At 37.1% G+C, this 17211-nt stretch overlaps 1 protein-coding gene across 3 annotated transcripts in view; it reads right to left on the bottom strand.

Moving 5' to 3' along the window:
* Window positions 1-17211, bottom strand: part of URB1 (URB1 ribosome biogenesis homolog) — a 112087-nt gene that overhangs the window by 2793 nt on the left and 92083 nt on the right. For 2 of the 3 annotated variants that reach the window (XM_056826077.1, XM_007493292.3), the window contains exons 35-38: window positions 15543-15652; window positions 11325-11522; window positions 9923-10164; window positions 2450-3058 (exon numbers count right to left, since the gene is read on the bottom strand). In XM_056826077.1, coding sequence (XP_056682055.1) covers window positions 2450-3058; window positions 9923-10164; window positions 11325-11522; window positions 15543-15652 — 1159 coding nt within the window. Of the gene's footprint in view, window positions 1-2449; window positions 3059-5354; window positions 8191-9922; window positions 10165-11324; window positions 11523-15542; window positions 15653-17211 lie in introns of those variants that run through there. The other variant, XM_056826078.1, reaches the window with a different exon arrangement.

Below are 17211 nucleotides of genomic sequence, written 5' to 3'. Positions count from 1 at the left end.
TCAAAAGATACCTTGTTGCTTCCTCAAACACCTTGACCACAACATTCCTCAAGTTCCTCAAGTCGCGCGACTCACTTTTTATTCCAATCCAATGACAGGCAGGAATGACCATATATTAGATCTCATCACCAGTAAAAAGTGCAATTCCAGGGTCAAAACTCTGGCATTCCCATTCTTTTCATTACTCCTTGTATCATCTTCCTAACTCACACTTTTGTACCTGTCAGTTTTCTCTCATGTCTGTCATTACTTCATCTCTGACTTTATTTTTCTCCCTTCTCCATCTTGACCTTCAACTCTATAGTCCTCTCTACCCAAAGTCCTTGGTCTTTGTCCTGCTGTGGCTAATGCTTTGCCAAATCCCATCTCCGGATCACTCTAGATCACTTCTCCATCTACTCTGACCCTACTCATGTCTTGGTGAATAGGACTGGAAGTCAACCAATCTACATGTCTAGTCCACTAGAAATTTTTGTTGTCTACACATGAACTTCCTCAAACCTCCCATGATACAACTCTCCTTGATGCAAATCTCTTAGCTCTGGACCCAGACTCATACTTTACCGAGAAAAGAGCTTAATCCTGAGCTTTCTCTTCTCTCCTCTCTCCTTTATTTTATCTAAAATCCCCTGAAAACATGGTCTTCTCTACTCTTTTATTCTAGCCTCTAATAATGAGGGGGCCCTTCTCCTCAACAAGGTCCACAACCTCTACATGTGTCTATTGTCCACCTTTTTCTTCACCAACCTTTCATTTCTCCCTTTCTACTGGTTCTGACCCTGCTACCTACAAGCATTTCCAATTCTAAACCATACTATATCCAAGTATCCCCTCATGTTATCATCTTGCATCTCTTCTTCCTTTTTTGACCAAACTCCTAGAAAAAGCTGCCTACATTTTACCTTTACTTCCTTTCTTCTCACTCACTTCTCAATCTTTTTCAATCTGGTTTTCATCTGTGACACTCAAGTGAAATTGTTCTCCCTAAAGATTAACCACTGCATTTGATGGCTTAAAAAAAAAAATTCTTATAGACCTCTCTGGAGTATTGTTTGAAACACTGTGACCAATCTACCCCCTGGATACTCTCTCCTTTGGGTTTTTCCCCCTTGGTTCTTCTCCTGCTGGTCTGATGGTTCTTCTCAGTCTCCTTTCCTGGTTCATCATCCATATCAAGTCTCTTAGCTGGAGTATACTCCAATGCTCAGCCTTGGGCTTTTTTCTTTCTCTACTCTCAATTGGTGATCTAATAAGTTCCCAAGAATTAATTATCATCTCTATAAAGACTCTCAGACTACATTTTAGTCCCAGTCTCTTTCTTGAGCTTCAGTCCCAAATCACTAAATACCTACTGAACATTTAAAAGTGGATAAATCAATGGATAAATCATCTAAACACAGTATGTTCAAAACAGAATTCATTATCTTTCTCCTGAAGTTCTCTCTTTTCCCTACTTTAAAGGCATCACCATCATTATCCCAACCAATGTTTACCAAATCAATTTGATCATCACCTCTTCATTCTTGTTCACCCCATATATCCATATATACTGATTAGTAGCCAAATCTTGCAATTTCTGCACTTATAAAATTTCTTATGTCTCTCCTCACTACCTTCTCTCATACTCCCCTCTACTCACACAGTTACCACTTTAATTTGGGCCTTCATTAACTCTCGTGGGAACTATTACACTATCTCTCCCTCACATCCCTTCCCACTCTCATCCATTCTCTATTGCTTCTAGGACCAAGTATAAACTCACACTTGGCTTTTAAAGTCCTTTATAACCTGGTCTCATCTTTCCTTTCCAGTCTTATTATATATTACTCTCTTCCTCTACTCCCTTTCCAACTCACTTTTTTTCTATTCCTCACACATGGCACCCCGACTTCTTTAGCACAGGCAATCCTCATGAATTTTCCTTTTCTCCTCTGCCTCACTGCTGTATTGAAATGCCTTTATTTCCTCTACACTCAAGAGACCACTTTGTACATGAAGCCTTTACTGGTGCTTCCCAGTACTCTTTCTCCACTGTATTTAGGTGGCACAATGAATGGAGTGCTGGGCCTGGATCAGGAAGATCTGAGTTCAGATCTTGTCTGAAACTTATTAACTATATGATTCTGGGCAAGTTAATTAGCCTCTGCCTGCTTCAGTTTCCTCACAAAGCTTTTGCAAGGATCAGATAAGATAAATGTAAAGCACTTTGAATAGTGCCTAGCACATAATAGGCATTTAGTGAATGCTTATTTCCTTCTTTCCTATTTATCATGTACATGCTACGTGTATAAGTTGTCTTCTTCAATAGTATGTATGTGAGCTCCTAAAGGTTATAACAGCTGCTTTGTTTTTGCCTTTGTGTACCCAGAACTTTGTACAGCACCAGCATAGAGCAGGCACATCCAAAATGCTTGTTTGCATATTGACTGAATGAATGAATGTATATTACCTTGTTTTGTTTTGTCTTCTTCATCTGTAGAAGAAAGAGAGATTGTTTCTATCACTTCATGATAAGAGTTCTCTATGGGGCCCTGAGATACCATCAAGTGAAGCATGATTGTGTTGAAGAGGCAAAGGATATTCCAAGTAGCTGCTTTCAGTTCTTTGGCACTGGAAAGCTGGCCATACAGCTTAAAAATGCTATTTCTCCACATGACATCTCTGAAAAGTTCTGTGACAACTGTCTGGTGTGGCAAAATGCTTCGTTTAAACCACCGGAGGACCTCTGGAACGCCCTGGACATCCAGCGTGGGGTCAGTCAGAGAGTTGATCCCCCAACTGGCCACCAACACAGCAGTTGCACTGACAAGACCCACTGCTTCACTCTCAGGGCAAGGAGCTAAATGGACCTGCTCGCTGTCTGTCTCTCTCTCTGATACAGGGAAGATGGGTTCCCAGTGAGTCAGTATGGACCTCAGGAGGTCCCTGCATTTCTTCAGGCTGGAAGCTTTTAACTCTGGATCAGTTGTTCCTTCTGGATCCACCTCCATCTTCTTTCTGCTACGCTGAGCTTTAGAGCGAGCTGGGGCGGGGGGTTTGTTCCTGTCTTTAATCATTTCTGGCACACAAAGAAAAAAATATCTTAGGTTATATGAATGACTCTGAGGTACTTGTTCTCACTTATTAGGCATATTCATTGAACACTTAGTAGTTGCATGAGGGATGGAAGATGAGTAAGATAGTCCCTGCTTTTATGGAGCTTATAGTCCTGTGAAAGAGATATAATACATACGAAAAAAGGCAAGATAGAATATTCAAGTTCAATAAAGGAAGTACAAAGTGCCCTGGGAATTCAGACAAGATATTATTTGTGACAAGGAGATAGAATCATGGCAGACTTATAGATGAGGTGATATCTGGGAAGAGCACACACACACACACACACACACACACACACACACACACAAATGGATAGAATTCAAAAGGAAAAGTTTTAGAGATAGGGGTGGGGGAAAATAAGGACTTTCCAGGACAAGGAAACAGTGAGACAAAGGAGGGAGGGAGAAAAACTCAGGTTTTTGTTTAGAGAATAGCAAATAGTCCAAAACAGAGTAGCTATATTGATGGAGTAGTAGCTTTCCAATACTCTAAAAACAACATGGGTCTATATAACCTGTTTCTCCTCCTGCTCTAGGAGACGTGGAGCAAACTGGTAAAGGGAAACATAGAATTTAGAGTCAGAGGAATTGGATTTTAATTCTATCTGTCGCTTCCTAATTACATGACCTTGGTCAAATCACTTCTTTCTGGGCTTTGGTTTCCTGATCTATAAAACAAGAAATCTGGACTACATGATCTTTAAGGTTGTATATTGTTGTAAATGAAAAGGCATGGAAATAAGGCAGCTAAGTGGCTCAGCAGACTGATAGCCAAGGCCTAAAGATGGGAGGTCCTGGGTTCAAATATGGCCTCAGACACTTCCTATCTCTGTGACTCTGGGCAAGTCACTTAACCCCCATTGCTTAGTCCTTATCCCTCTTTTGCCTTAGTATTGATTCTAAGATGTTAGGTAAGGTTAAAAAAACAACAACATATATATGTAAACTTCATGTATATGCTGTTCTTTCTAGTCCAAAATTTATATGATAATTCATATTAAGTTCAAAAGATTTTTTAAGGAAAAAAATGTAAAAGTTTATGTGAAAAAGAGAAAATATATTAAAGAATTCTCCTAGAGTTCTTCCTCAGTTATGCCAGATGAAGCTGAGACACCCTAAGCAATGCCCCTTGAATAAGAGCCCAGTCCAGAGGGTTTAGGAAGCAGAGGATAGAGGAAAATTGCTGAAAGGGAAGAGGAAAAAAGGGTTTCACTTGAGGCACAGTCCTATAACTTGAAACCTTCCTTGCTGCTTGCTCTCCAGGACTTGGAAGATAAACATGTAAGTGTTTGGTTTGAAAAGATTGTATGAACCAAACAAGACAGAGAGAACATTATAAAAAATGAAATGGACAATTTTGATTACATCAAATTAAAAAGGTTTTGCACTAACAAAACCCAATGTAGCCAACATTAGAAGGGAAACAGAGAAAGAATTTTTACAGCAAGTGTTTCTGATAAAGGCCTCATTTCTCAAAATTTATAAGAATACAAGGTATCTCCCAATAGATAAATGATCTTGGGTAAATAACTTAACTAAAAAGAAGGAAAACATAAATACACAAATAAATAAATAAATAAATTAGGTGAACACAGAATAATATAACTGTCAGATCTATGGGAAAGGAGAGAATTTAAGGCCAAGCACAAGATAGAGAATATAACAAAATATAAAATCAATAATTTTGGTTATATTAAATTTAAAAGTTTTTGTACAAACAAAATCAATACAGCCAAAAATAGAAGGGAAGCAACAAATTGGGAAAAAATCTATATGACAAAAACCTATGACAAAGGTCTAATTTCTCAAATTTATAAGGAACTAAATCAATTGTACAAAAAATCATGCCATTCCCCAATTGGCAAATTGTCTTCTTATTTTTTCTCATTCTTGTTTGCTTTCCAATTATCATTCGACAACTAGGATCCACCATACATCAAGTCCAAATCGAGATGAAGTCATTTACTTTAAAAAACAAAAAGGGAGGAGATGCCGGAGGTCATCATACCCCAACCGGCTGACAAGGTCATGGTCTGAGGAAAGGAGGTCTGCAAAGCAGACTCCAGAATGAGGGTCCCCTGCTGATCCCCCTCTGTGACTTCTCTCCCCAAATTTTCCCCACTAATGGACTTGTTATGATTATTATTCTCTCCCCAATACAGGAGAAATAATATGAGAGCAAATACTTATAGGATCAATCAATAAATATATATATATATACCCTACTTTAAGCCCCCTGGGTTATTACCCCCAAAAGATTGAAATTACAGAATTAAAGCCCAAAGATTACTGCCCATGATCCCTCCTTTCTCAAGCACAAGACACGTTCCAAGACCCTATAATAAACACCAGTCAAAAGCTTGAGTACTATAATGAATGTTTTCCTATAGTTATCACACTCCAATGAATTTGTCGAAACAGAAGCCAAGCAACATTGCTAGGCACTTCAAAGTAACACAAGAAAAACAGAACTTGTAAATTGAGGAAAACCCCCAAACTGGTCTGCTTTAAGTCCTCACACCTAGATAAAAAGATGTTTTGTTGTTTATTTCCCAAGCAATTATGATTGATAGTGAAAGCTGACCAAAAGTATAATGATCCTTTCAGCAGGTCAAGGGGTACTAACCTACAAATGGATTTATTCACATTAATCAAATCTATCACAGAGTGTTGTAGAAACCTAGTAAATGATCACAGAATTCTTTGTTGTAGTAACATCACAAGAGTGTTGTTTAGGTGATTTGATAATATCCAATCAAATTGTAGAATGTCACATATGTAGAAGATTGATTGACTGCATAACAGGCATCATCTATAGCTAGGTTCTACCCTACATAAAGCCCAAGATGAATTGAAGTCACTCCAATTAAAAAACAAAAAAGGGGGAGATGCCGGGAGCTATCAAAGACCACGCTGTTTGACACGGTCCATGAGGAAACCAGGGACTGCAAAGCCGTCCCCAGGAAAAAATGGAAACACTCACTGAAACCCCCCTAATGTGAACCTTAAAAATTCTCAGACCCTACTCCATTTTAACAATGAAGGAACTTAGATCAGGAAAGTGAGACCTCTACTTAGATCAGGAATGGATCTCTACTCCACCCCTACTTAAGCCTGATTTAGGGGAAGAAACTCCTTGCTGAATAATGAAAGATACTTAAACCCATACTTATAGTAAGACAAAAGTTCTTAAGCTGTGCCTATTTTTAGATCTAATACAAAAGGGCGCTAAGTACCTATAAAGGTCAGACAACTTGTGAATTTACAAGGAGCAAAGAGGTGAGAACTTACTCAGAAGTTTTCTGGTGTGAACTTAATCAAAAATTTAAGCCTGCTTAGGTGTGAACTAAGAATGGTCTGTCCTTTGAAAAACATCTACTGTGATTGGTAGATGGGAGAACTTAGGGGAGGTAACATAGGAGAAAATTCCCTTTATAAGGAGAGGAAAAGCTGAGTCTCAGGACAGTCAGAAGAATCTCTCTCTGGAGAAGGATGGCTGGCTGAACTGGTGTCTATATTCTTTCTTGGACAGATCTTGTGGTGAGTAATTAAAGACTGACTGATCTCTCTCTTAAGACTCAGGTCTAGACCTTTTGGCTAAGGCCCTTCATACTTATTCCTTTCTTATTCTCTCTCATTTTCTTTAATTCCTCATTTGCATTAATTAAAATCTCTATAAAACCCAGCTGACTTGGGTATATTTAATAATTGGGAATTTTCCCCTGGCAACCACCTTATATTTGATTTAAAACAAGACACTGGGGAGCAGCTGGGTAGCTCAGTGGATTGAGAGCCAGGCCTAGAGACTGGAGGTCCTAGGTTCAAATCTGGCCTCAGACACTTCCCAGCTGTGTGACCCTGGGCAAGTCACGTGACCCCCATTGCCTAGCCCTTACCACTCTTCTGCCTTGGAGCCAATACACAGTATTGACTCCAAGACAGAAGGTAAGGGTTTAAAAAAAAAAATAAAAAAAACCAAGACACTGTCTTGAAAACATATTTTCTGCTGTCACAATTTACTCATCCACTCTTTTAACTGCCTCCGTTTATGTCTTCCACTATTTTAATTATTACACTAAGTGACTTTCATTATTAACATCCCCTTATTATTGGAATTGCAATGATTATTATTCTTACTTAGCCCCAGGAAAAATAGATGAGAGCAACATGCTTGCAGGGTTAATACAGATGCCCCAGGAGAGCCCACTTACAAAAATAAACCTAAGGATTCTTATATCTTAGATATAAGACCACTTAGATAGGACCCTCTTTTCTAGACATAAAAACTTCTGGCAAATCTGTGCTCTGAATTCCCTAACCTATATCTGGGTCATGTTGATTTTACCCACCGATCCTGCCCTTATCAACAGTGTTTCATTGACTATCTCCCTAGGCTTCCTGTCTGTTGTTAGATTCCATGGAAACATGCATGTTGAGAATGAAATTGTGTGCCAAATAGATGTGTGATCATGAGGGTATAAAATAAAGCCAGGCCTCAGCCAAGGCAGAGCAGTTTATCCTGTGAAATCTGTGCTGTGGGTTGAATGTGAAAGCTGTGTCCCATTGATCATTTTGCTGACACTGTCCCACCTCCAAGACCCTATCCCCTCTGGGAGGCTGGCCCATCCCACAGTACTGGAAGGCAATTTGGAATTATGCCTAAAGTGCTTTAAAAGAATGCCTACCATTTGACCTAGTTATACCATTACTGGGTTTGTACCCCAAAGAGATAATAAGGAAAAATACCTGTACAAAAATATTTATAGCTGTGCTCTTTGTGGTGGCAAAAAAATGGAAAATATGTGGTATCCCTTGATTGGAGAATGGCTGAACAAATTGTAGTATCTGATGGTGATGGAATACTATTGTGCTGAAAGGAAAAATGAACTGGAGGATTTCTGTGTGACCTGGAAAAGACCTCCAGGAATTGATGCAGAGTCAAATGAGCAGAACCAGGAAAATGTTGTACACGGAGTGTACACACTGTGGCACAATCGAAAGTAATGGACTTCTCTACTAGCAGCAATGCAATGATCCAGGACAATTCTGAGGGACTTATGAGAAAGAACGCTATCCACATTCAGAGGAAGAACTGTGGGAGTAGAAACACAGAAGAAAAACATATGATTGACCACATGGTTCAATGGGGGTATGATTGAGGATTTTGATTCTAAATGATCACCCTAGTGCAAATATCAATAATATGGAAATAGGTCTTTGATCAATGATATATGTAAAACCCAGTGGAATTGCTTGTCAGCTCTGGGAGGGGAGAGGGAAAGAGCATAAATCATGTAACCATGGGAAAATACTATAAATTAATTAATTTAATTAATTAAAATTTTTAAATAGATAAATGATCTAAGGATATAAACAAGCAGTGCAGAGAGGAAGAAATTAAAACTATAGTCATGAAAAAATGCTTCACAGAACTAGGAAAACATTATACATAGAAACTAACATTACGGGATGATCAAAGGTAATTGACTTTGCTACTAATAGCAATGCAATGACCCAGGACAATTCTGTGGGACTTATGAGAAAGAATGCTATCCACATCAAGAGAAAGAACATAGAAATAGAAATAGAAATAGGCATAGAAATGTAGAAGAAAACATTTGATTTATCACTTGTTTATATAGATATGTGATTTTGGATTTTGGTTTTAAAGGATTAGTCTTTTACAAAAATGAATAATATGGAAATGGGTTCAAGTGACAATATGTATGTATGTATGTGTGTATATATGTACGTATGTATGTATGATCCAGTGGAATTACTTGTCAATCCTGGGAGGGAGGAGGTATGGGAAGAGGGAGAAAATAGGAATCATGAAACAATGGGAAAACAATTTTAAATAATAAAAGGAAAAAATGCATCAAATCACTACTGATTAATGAAATGCAAATTAAAACTCTGAGACACTACCTCACACTCATCAGGTTGGCTAATATGACCAAAAAGGAAAATGATAAATGTTGGGGGGAATATGGGAAAATGGGGGTAACACCACTGGTGAAACTGTGACCTGATCCCACCGTTCTGGAGAGTAATTTTGAACCACACTCAAAGGGCCATCAAACTGTGCACACCCTTTGACCTAGCAATACCAATACTGTGTCTGTATCCCAAAGAGATCAGAGATAGGAGAAAAGGACCTACTTGCACAAACATATTTTTAGGAACTTTCTTTGTAGTAGGAAGGAACTGGAAACTGATTTTATCCATGCACTGAGGAATGGATGAACAAGTTGTAGTACATGGTTGTAATGGAATAAATACTATTGTGCTATAAGAAATTATTAGGATGAGTTCAGAAAAACCTGGGAAGATATATATGAATTGATGTAAAAAGAAGTGAGCAGAACCAGACTTAGTAACAGAAATATTACATGATGATCAACTGTGAAGGACTAAACTATTATCAGCAAAATAAGGTCTCAAGGAACTCCTGATAAAAAATATTATCCAAAGCCAAAAGAGGAACTGTTACAATCTGACTGCAGATCAAAGCATGTCATCTTTTACTCTTTTTCCCTTCATGAATATTTTTTACTGGATATATGTCTCCTATCATAGAATGGGGAATATGGAAATATGCATTGCATAAAAGCACTGTATATAACCTACCTGGGAGGATGGGAGAGGGAGGGAAAGAATTTGAATTACAGAATGTTAGAAAACAATTGTAAAAAATAGTTTATACATGTAATTGGAAAAAAAATAAAAGAAAGTAAAAAAAAGGACTGTAGTGGAATTGGATTCTTTCATGTGAATGGAATGAAAACCCTGCAACATAAACAGATATCAACTTTAAAACTTACTCATTAATTCCTTGACTTGGTATTTTTCAATCGTTGTTTTCAAGTCTTCTTGGAGCTTACTATCTCCCATAATTAGGCTCCACTTATGCAAGAGTATAAGGACATCTTTGGTAGAAAATATATGTTCATTCACAGTCAATCGATCCATTTCTTTGAAGGCTTCTAAAACAGTTTCTCGATACCTCAGCACAGAGTTTAAAGTACTAAAAAAGTGAGTGATCTGGACAGAATCCAAGGTGGGCCTATTTGAGGACCAAAAAATGACAGAAACTTATTCAAAAGATTCTTTTCTCTAGGTTAAGTTCCTACTGGTATAAAACAGGTGCAAGCTCTTCTAAGGAATCTTGAAAGTAACTAGCAGACAAAACTTTGCAAAGTAAGACTCTTGCTGCTCAAATGGATTTCTGCTCAGATAACACATATCTTTTCCCCACATGAGCTACAGAGACCCTTAAAGATGGGAAAGACAGAACAATAAATATGACTTTAATTTTTAAATAAATAACTACCATGGTTGCCCCCAGTATTGTACCCTAACTCTATTTCTGGGAAACCACTAAAGTTTTCAATGTAAGTTATTATTAAATTTGGCAGAAAACAGACAGAACTTTGTTGATTGTGGACAAACATAGCTTTCTTACCTCTACATGCAACCTCAAATGTCCATGTAACAAAATTTTTTAGTTTTGCAAGTTTAAAAAAATAATTTATAGAACTAAGTCAATTGTCCATGGTCAATGTTTTTTCAGTCCTTACCTTCCCATAAATAAGACGCAAGATGTTACTTAGCAATTTAAATTATGAATACAAATACAAAAATTTTGTTGTTCTTCCTCAAGGGATCTGTCAATGTATTGTGATCAAATTGCTATTATGATTTGTGTTACTTAGATTAGTCACAAATTCTAGGTCTTAAATTCCTGTCAATAAAAATGGTGACTGAATGGTAATTAACATTCTTCATCTCATCTTTTTAGAATGGATTATTTGAAACAAATAGCAAAAAAGCCCAAGTACTATGCCAGGCTAAAAAAGAATCAAAACAGATGGAATTGAAGCTTTAGACAAAGCTATACATGACTAATCCCAAACTGGTTATTAAGGGATAAGAACAAAGTTTATGATACATTGTTAACTCTATTAGATTGGCATTTTGGCAGACAACTCTGCCCAGTTATGAAATATTTCTTGGTATCCCCTGGCACAGGCAGCACACTAGGCGAGGTCATTAGTCTGATCTAAAACATTTTTCAAGGGGTCTTAAGTTCTCACAGAGCCAGTGGAAACCAGAGAAAGTAAGAAAATGAAGGCAGAAAATTTTAATAGTTTTCCTAAGGTCACCTCATGAATTGACACTTTCATTAGGAGAATGGCCCAAAACACATGGTATGGGGACACTTACCGAAGGTATCTCACCAACACAACCATAACATATAGGAATTCATTGACAAATTGTAGAGGAAGCAGCTTTGGTGACTGTGGAGCCACCAGCTCACAGGGATGGTCATCCTGAATTTCCATCCTTTTGTTCCCCAAGTTGGATAACCACAGAGTATGCAGCAAGGATATAATGTTGGAGAGGACCTGGTTTTCCAAAAACCTATAACCAAAGACATACACACACACCTCTCAACAACTCTTTCAAAAGTGCTGTCTTCCAACTAAATTGATTAACTAAACTAAAGGACTAATGAATTAGACATGGGGAAAAACCACCACCAACAAACTACTATATTTTCTAATATAGGTGTGAAGCAGATCAAATTATACAAGTAACAAACTACACTTAGGATCATAGATTTAGAACTGGATATTTCTTTTTAAAAAGATGATATAAAAAAATACTTTAAAAAACTCTGAAAGGCCTAGTTAAAAGATTCTGTTACTGCCAAATACATGAAGAGTTTGTTTCTTATCAAATTACATCTCAATTGAAAGCTGAAAATAAAGAAAGCATAATTTAAGAATAAACATAATCAACTCAAAACCATATAATATTACTTGGGAAAAAATATGAAACCAATGTAGCAAATAAGCATAAAAACCAAATTCACACATTGGCCCCCTAGTAGTAGGGGTCTTTGAGTTATCCAATACTATGATGACTAGGTTCATTTCTTTCTGTACATTGCATATTTAATCTGTTCCACTGATTGACTTTATTTATTCATTCATGCATCTAGTTGTATATTATTCTTTTAATAAACACTAAGAATATGGTTTTACATTAACTTTTTCAAATACATATGCTGTTAGGTATGAAAGACACAGTGAAATACCTTTACCTTCTGTCTTAGAATCAATACCAAGTATCAGTCCCAAGGCAGAAGAGCAATAAAGCTAGACAGTTGGGTTTAAGTGACTTGCCCAGGGTCACACAGCTGGAAAAGACCTCCCATCTCTAGGCCTGGCTTTCTATGCACTGAGCCACTTAGTGATTCCACAGTGAAATGTTTCTTATTAAAGAAACGAAACTGGAAAGTTTAGAAAATATTCATCAAGGTTATGCTGGGACTGTCATTAAATGTATGTAAAGTTGAATACTTGACCAAAATGGCACATAAGTCATACAAAAGACAGCTTCTGTTTTACTTAAGTGATATGTCCTGAATAAACCCTCACTTTTCAGTTTCAGTATATTCTAAAGTTAAATATAACATATTTCTTGACAATTTACCTACCTCCCTAAAGGAACCCCTCCTGCTTTTGCCACATGCCGTTATTATAAAAATAGCAATAATGTCACCTTATATTTGTGTAGCACAATTTTCAAAATACTTTCACCAGCATTTTAGAAATGCACACCACCAATATATCTTCATGTTTTTACCCTCTGAACACAGGCAGCATGGTAGAGTGGAACATGTGTGATTCTGGCCAAGTCCCCGGACCTCTCTGGACCTCAAATTCCTCATCTGTAAAACAAGGGGTTGGGACTAGGTAGATGCTATGCCCTAAAATCTAAAATTCTATACTTTTTCTCCTTCTTAAATATGCAAGAATCCAACAGTGCAAATATTCTTTCTGTTGTTCCTATTGCACAGTAGGAAAGACTTCCAAGGCATGATCCAGAGTTAATGCTCTGACATATCATTTTTAAACTTATTCTTGTTTCCAGGGATTGGAGACCAGGAGCTGGGAGGTACCTTAGAGATGACTTAGTTTAGTCTCTAGTTTTATAGTAGGAACCTGAGACTCAAGAGAGGCTAAACAGATTAGAGGCCAGGTCCTCGGACTCAAAACCCAACGCCCTGCTCACCACCTTTCCTAGTGCAGAGAGAGAATCAGCAGATAGTGCTATTTTCTAGTCAAGAAAAAAGGATATTGCTGACCAGGGAATATTTCATAAAATCTAAGGTAGGTCATCTAATATCCTGACAGGTTTGCTGCACTGTTCATCCATTTTTCCTAGTTCTTGTTCTTTTCTTTTCTGTAAAACCAAACCAACTGAAGCATATGTTAAACATGACATACCCTCTTGTATAGCACACATGAGGGGCATTTGTCAGTCAGCCTATTTCTTATTGCTGTCAAAATGTATATGAATTTTTATTCATCTCCTCCCCTCCAATAGACAAAGTATTTTTTGTCTGCTACAAGAGATTAAATGACTAGCTGAGAAAATATGCACATCAATGAGGTCTCAGAGCCACTGAAATAAAATTAAATTGTTGGATACATAACTAAGCCTTAGAGCCCATCATGTCCAAACTTCTCATTTTATAAATGAGTTGATTTTCTCAAAAAATGCTGATGATTTATGTGGCTTAATTTTATACTCCGAAACTTTGCTGAAGTTATCATTTCAATTAAAATTTTAATGGCTTCTCTAAACTTCTCTACGTGTGAACTAAAATACCGCCATTCTGCGGCACTCCAACGACGAGACATCGGTGTCACAGAGTAACATCACATCTAACAGCCTGATGCTGGTATCTGCTAGCATCTCTGATATCAATGTGTCAGAGCCAGTGTAATGTTGCCACGAAGGCACAGATGACATGATGTTTGAAAGCCTGGCCAAGGACAGTTTTAAGCCTGGGTGGGAAGGTCAATCACTCTCTTGGCTTCCTTACCTGCTATGGGGTTTCCTCTATAATGCTCCCTTATCTTGGCTCTTGATCTATGGCAAACCTCACTGAAGTAGCACAGCCCTAACCATCCAAATGGAGGACCAATCATAGTAAGGCTGAAATCTCTCAATCTCTCTCTTTTCAATAAAAAATGCTAATAACGGGTACTGAGCCTCCAGCGCAATTTGTATTTGTTGTATCTAAATATCATATATCATTTGCAAAAATTGATGGTTTTTTAATTCTTTGCCTATGCTATTTTCAATTTCCTCTGTCTTATGCTATCATTGACATTTTTAGGACAAGAATGACAATGGGCATTTTTGCTTAACCCCTGATCTTACTGGAAAAGACTAGCTTATCTCCATCACATGACATGTTGGTTCATGGTTTTAGATATATTTTATTTAAAATGTTTGTTCAAGTTTTTTGTCTCTCTGAGTTAAGTATCAAAATGCATAGAAAGAATTTTGTAGAATCTCCATTGCTATATTTGTGAAAATGTGTCTAATACTGGAATTAAGAGGTTAGCTAAGAGGTGGTGAGGCAGATAAGAGTGCTGGATCTGGAATCAGAAGACCTCAGTTCCATTTTATCCTAAGATACTTATTAGTATTGCGAACCTGGGCAAGTCACTTAAATTTCTATTTGCCTTAATTTATTTATCTGCAAAATGATAACAATAGCACCTACTTACCAAGGTTGTGAGGTTCAAATGAAATATTGATAAAGTGCTTTGCAAACCCTAGAATACCAGATAAATTCTGGGGTTTTTAAATTTTTTTTTTTCTTTACTCATTCTTAAGGAGTCAAGAGATTGCTCCTTGCTATTCATCTCGGGGAAGTCTTAAATTCTCCCCCTCTCCAATGATTGGATATATGATACATTTAATATTCACTTAAAGATGGGTTCATTGTCCCTCTTCGCTGTGGGTTCCACCAGCCATTTTTAGTCTGAATAGTTCACAGTAGATGACAATGACCATGTATCATTTGTTTGAAGATTAGTCTTGTAACCTCTTGAAAAAGTGTTATGTACTTTTCCCTATTGTAATTAAAGAATTATTTGCATTGTTCCAAACCCAAGCATATACTTTTTGGTAATATAAAAGCTGAAGTTCAAGGACTAGTACGTAGTGAACTATCTATTGGGCTAGAATATTCCACTGCACACAAAATGGAAACTAATGAGTCTCCTACAGAGGTGACTGATATGAATCAAGCATGACAGTTGAGCCATTAAATAGACATAAACAGGAAACCCAAAGAACATTTTTAAAATGAGGAAGACATCATTTCAGTAATATTAAGAGGTGCTGTGGAGGCAATGGAATTGGGCGTTTCAATGACTTTATTTATTTTTGGGCAAAAATCTCATTTACCACTGGAAGAGATATTTCCAAACAGAAATGGTCTGGAATTGATCTCAGAGAACACTCCAACTCTGAGAGTCAGTGAAAATTCTACTTAACACTAATGATAGTAGATGACTTATCAATGTCTCCTCCCAACATGGACAATACATAGAAAACAGAACAGGCACTCACTTTTTCCCAAGGATGTGCAAAATCCAAGTTAAAAGGCTATGTTCCTGCACAATTTCAAAGGCAGCTTTTGTAATCTGGGCAGCATTCTGTAGGATTTCTAGAATCCAGATCTGGAAAAAAAAAAGTAACTCCTCATTAGTGGGGGAAAAAGCTTTATTTAACTAAATCATTAAGTTTTTTTTAAAGTGTGCTATAAGTGTTAGATATTTATAGAAAACAAGGTATCTGTAATGAAGAATATCATACAAAAAGTTTCACTTTAATCACCGCGTCTTAGTTCTAAATCACCACTTAATTTTGATACACTCGAGTCCAATCTGATCCCCCCCCAAAATTTATTACATGCTTACTCCATGCAGGGCATTGTGTAGGCACTAGAGATACAAATACAAAATGATAAATACTCTGCTACCAGGAATTAGCCAATGGATTAGCTATGTAAAGTGCAAAACCCAACAAAATAAAGTAATTGGTTCTTAATATAGAGTTCAGGATTATGTTTCTAGCACTGCTACTGAGTTAACTAGGAGGGTCCATTTTCCTTCTCTATGCCACAGTTCCTCAATCTGTACATACTATTTCTGAGTTTTAGAATCCCTATATATGTAAGCTAAGGACACTGATACAAAAATCAAGAGTGAATTGGATTTGAATAAAAATATTCTGCTCCTTCTGAATTCTGTTAACAATTGTCCATTAGCCTCCATTCACTCTTACTTTTCCAAACTTGGTATCACTCTAGAAACCAAAACAAAGGTCATGGATTCTTATTTCAAGATGTTTACAAATCTATGCTAGAAGTAATAAACACTAGGGAGTACAAGAATTTTGCCATATTTATTTGTTCCGATTGTCTGCTGCCATTTAGAATAGAGGTAATTCTGTATTGAATTCCAGGAGGGGTATGTGTGTGAATTTATACATTCTCTTGATGCCTATGTTACTCTTGCAAGCCAGTCTGGCATTTGGGGATACACAAATTCTTTGCTATCTAGGGTATCACTGGGTAACACACAACTAAATCAGAATTAAGTGGCTTGACAGTCGCTGAAACAAGAAGTTTAACTTCCTACTTAAATGGAATAATTTATGTTTTCTGATACTTAGTTTCAGAGAGAATAAGAAGATTAAATATTATTCCCTCCTGGGTCAAATATTAAAACCCATATTTAACAGAAGGATTAACATTGCACCGAGAAGCAGCAGGACAGAATGTTTTTGAGAGATTTTAGAAGTGGGCAAAAGACAGTGCCAGGGGCTCGGAACCAGTAGAGCTCACGGTTCCAGGGGTCCTCAGCAGGTGGAGCAGCAAAGTGGAAATGAAAGACGGAAGATAGCTGTGTATGTGTAACTGCCTGAGGCAAGGTTCTGCATGGAATGGCTGCTTCATCATGCCCAGGGTTAGCTTTTATTTTTATACCCATTTTCTTGGCACACAGTTACATTATTCAACATACGTGTTCAAATAAAGATAACTGGATAAGTGATACATTAACTTTTAATAAATCATGTGCTTAACATTCTGAGATCATTCTATATACTTATATTGTAACTATTGATTATGACAGGATACACAAAGGTTTTGAACAAGATAAATGATTTCATCACAGGTGGCTTAATTTTCTCATTAACACGTGAGGAGTTTTGAGCTTACAGACAATCAAGGAAA

This window comes from Monodelphis domestica, chromosome 4 (genome assembly GCF_027887165.1).
Source record: "Monodelphis domestica isolate mMonDom1 chromosome 4, mMonDom1.pri, whole genome shotgun sequence".
NCBI lineage: Eukaryota > Metazoa > Chordata > Mammalia > Didelphimorphia > Didelphidae > Monodelphis > Monodelphis domestica.
This window is presented reverse-complemented; position numbering and strand designations above follow the sequence as displayed.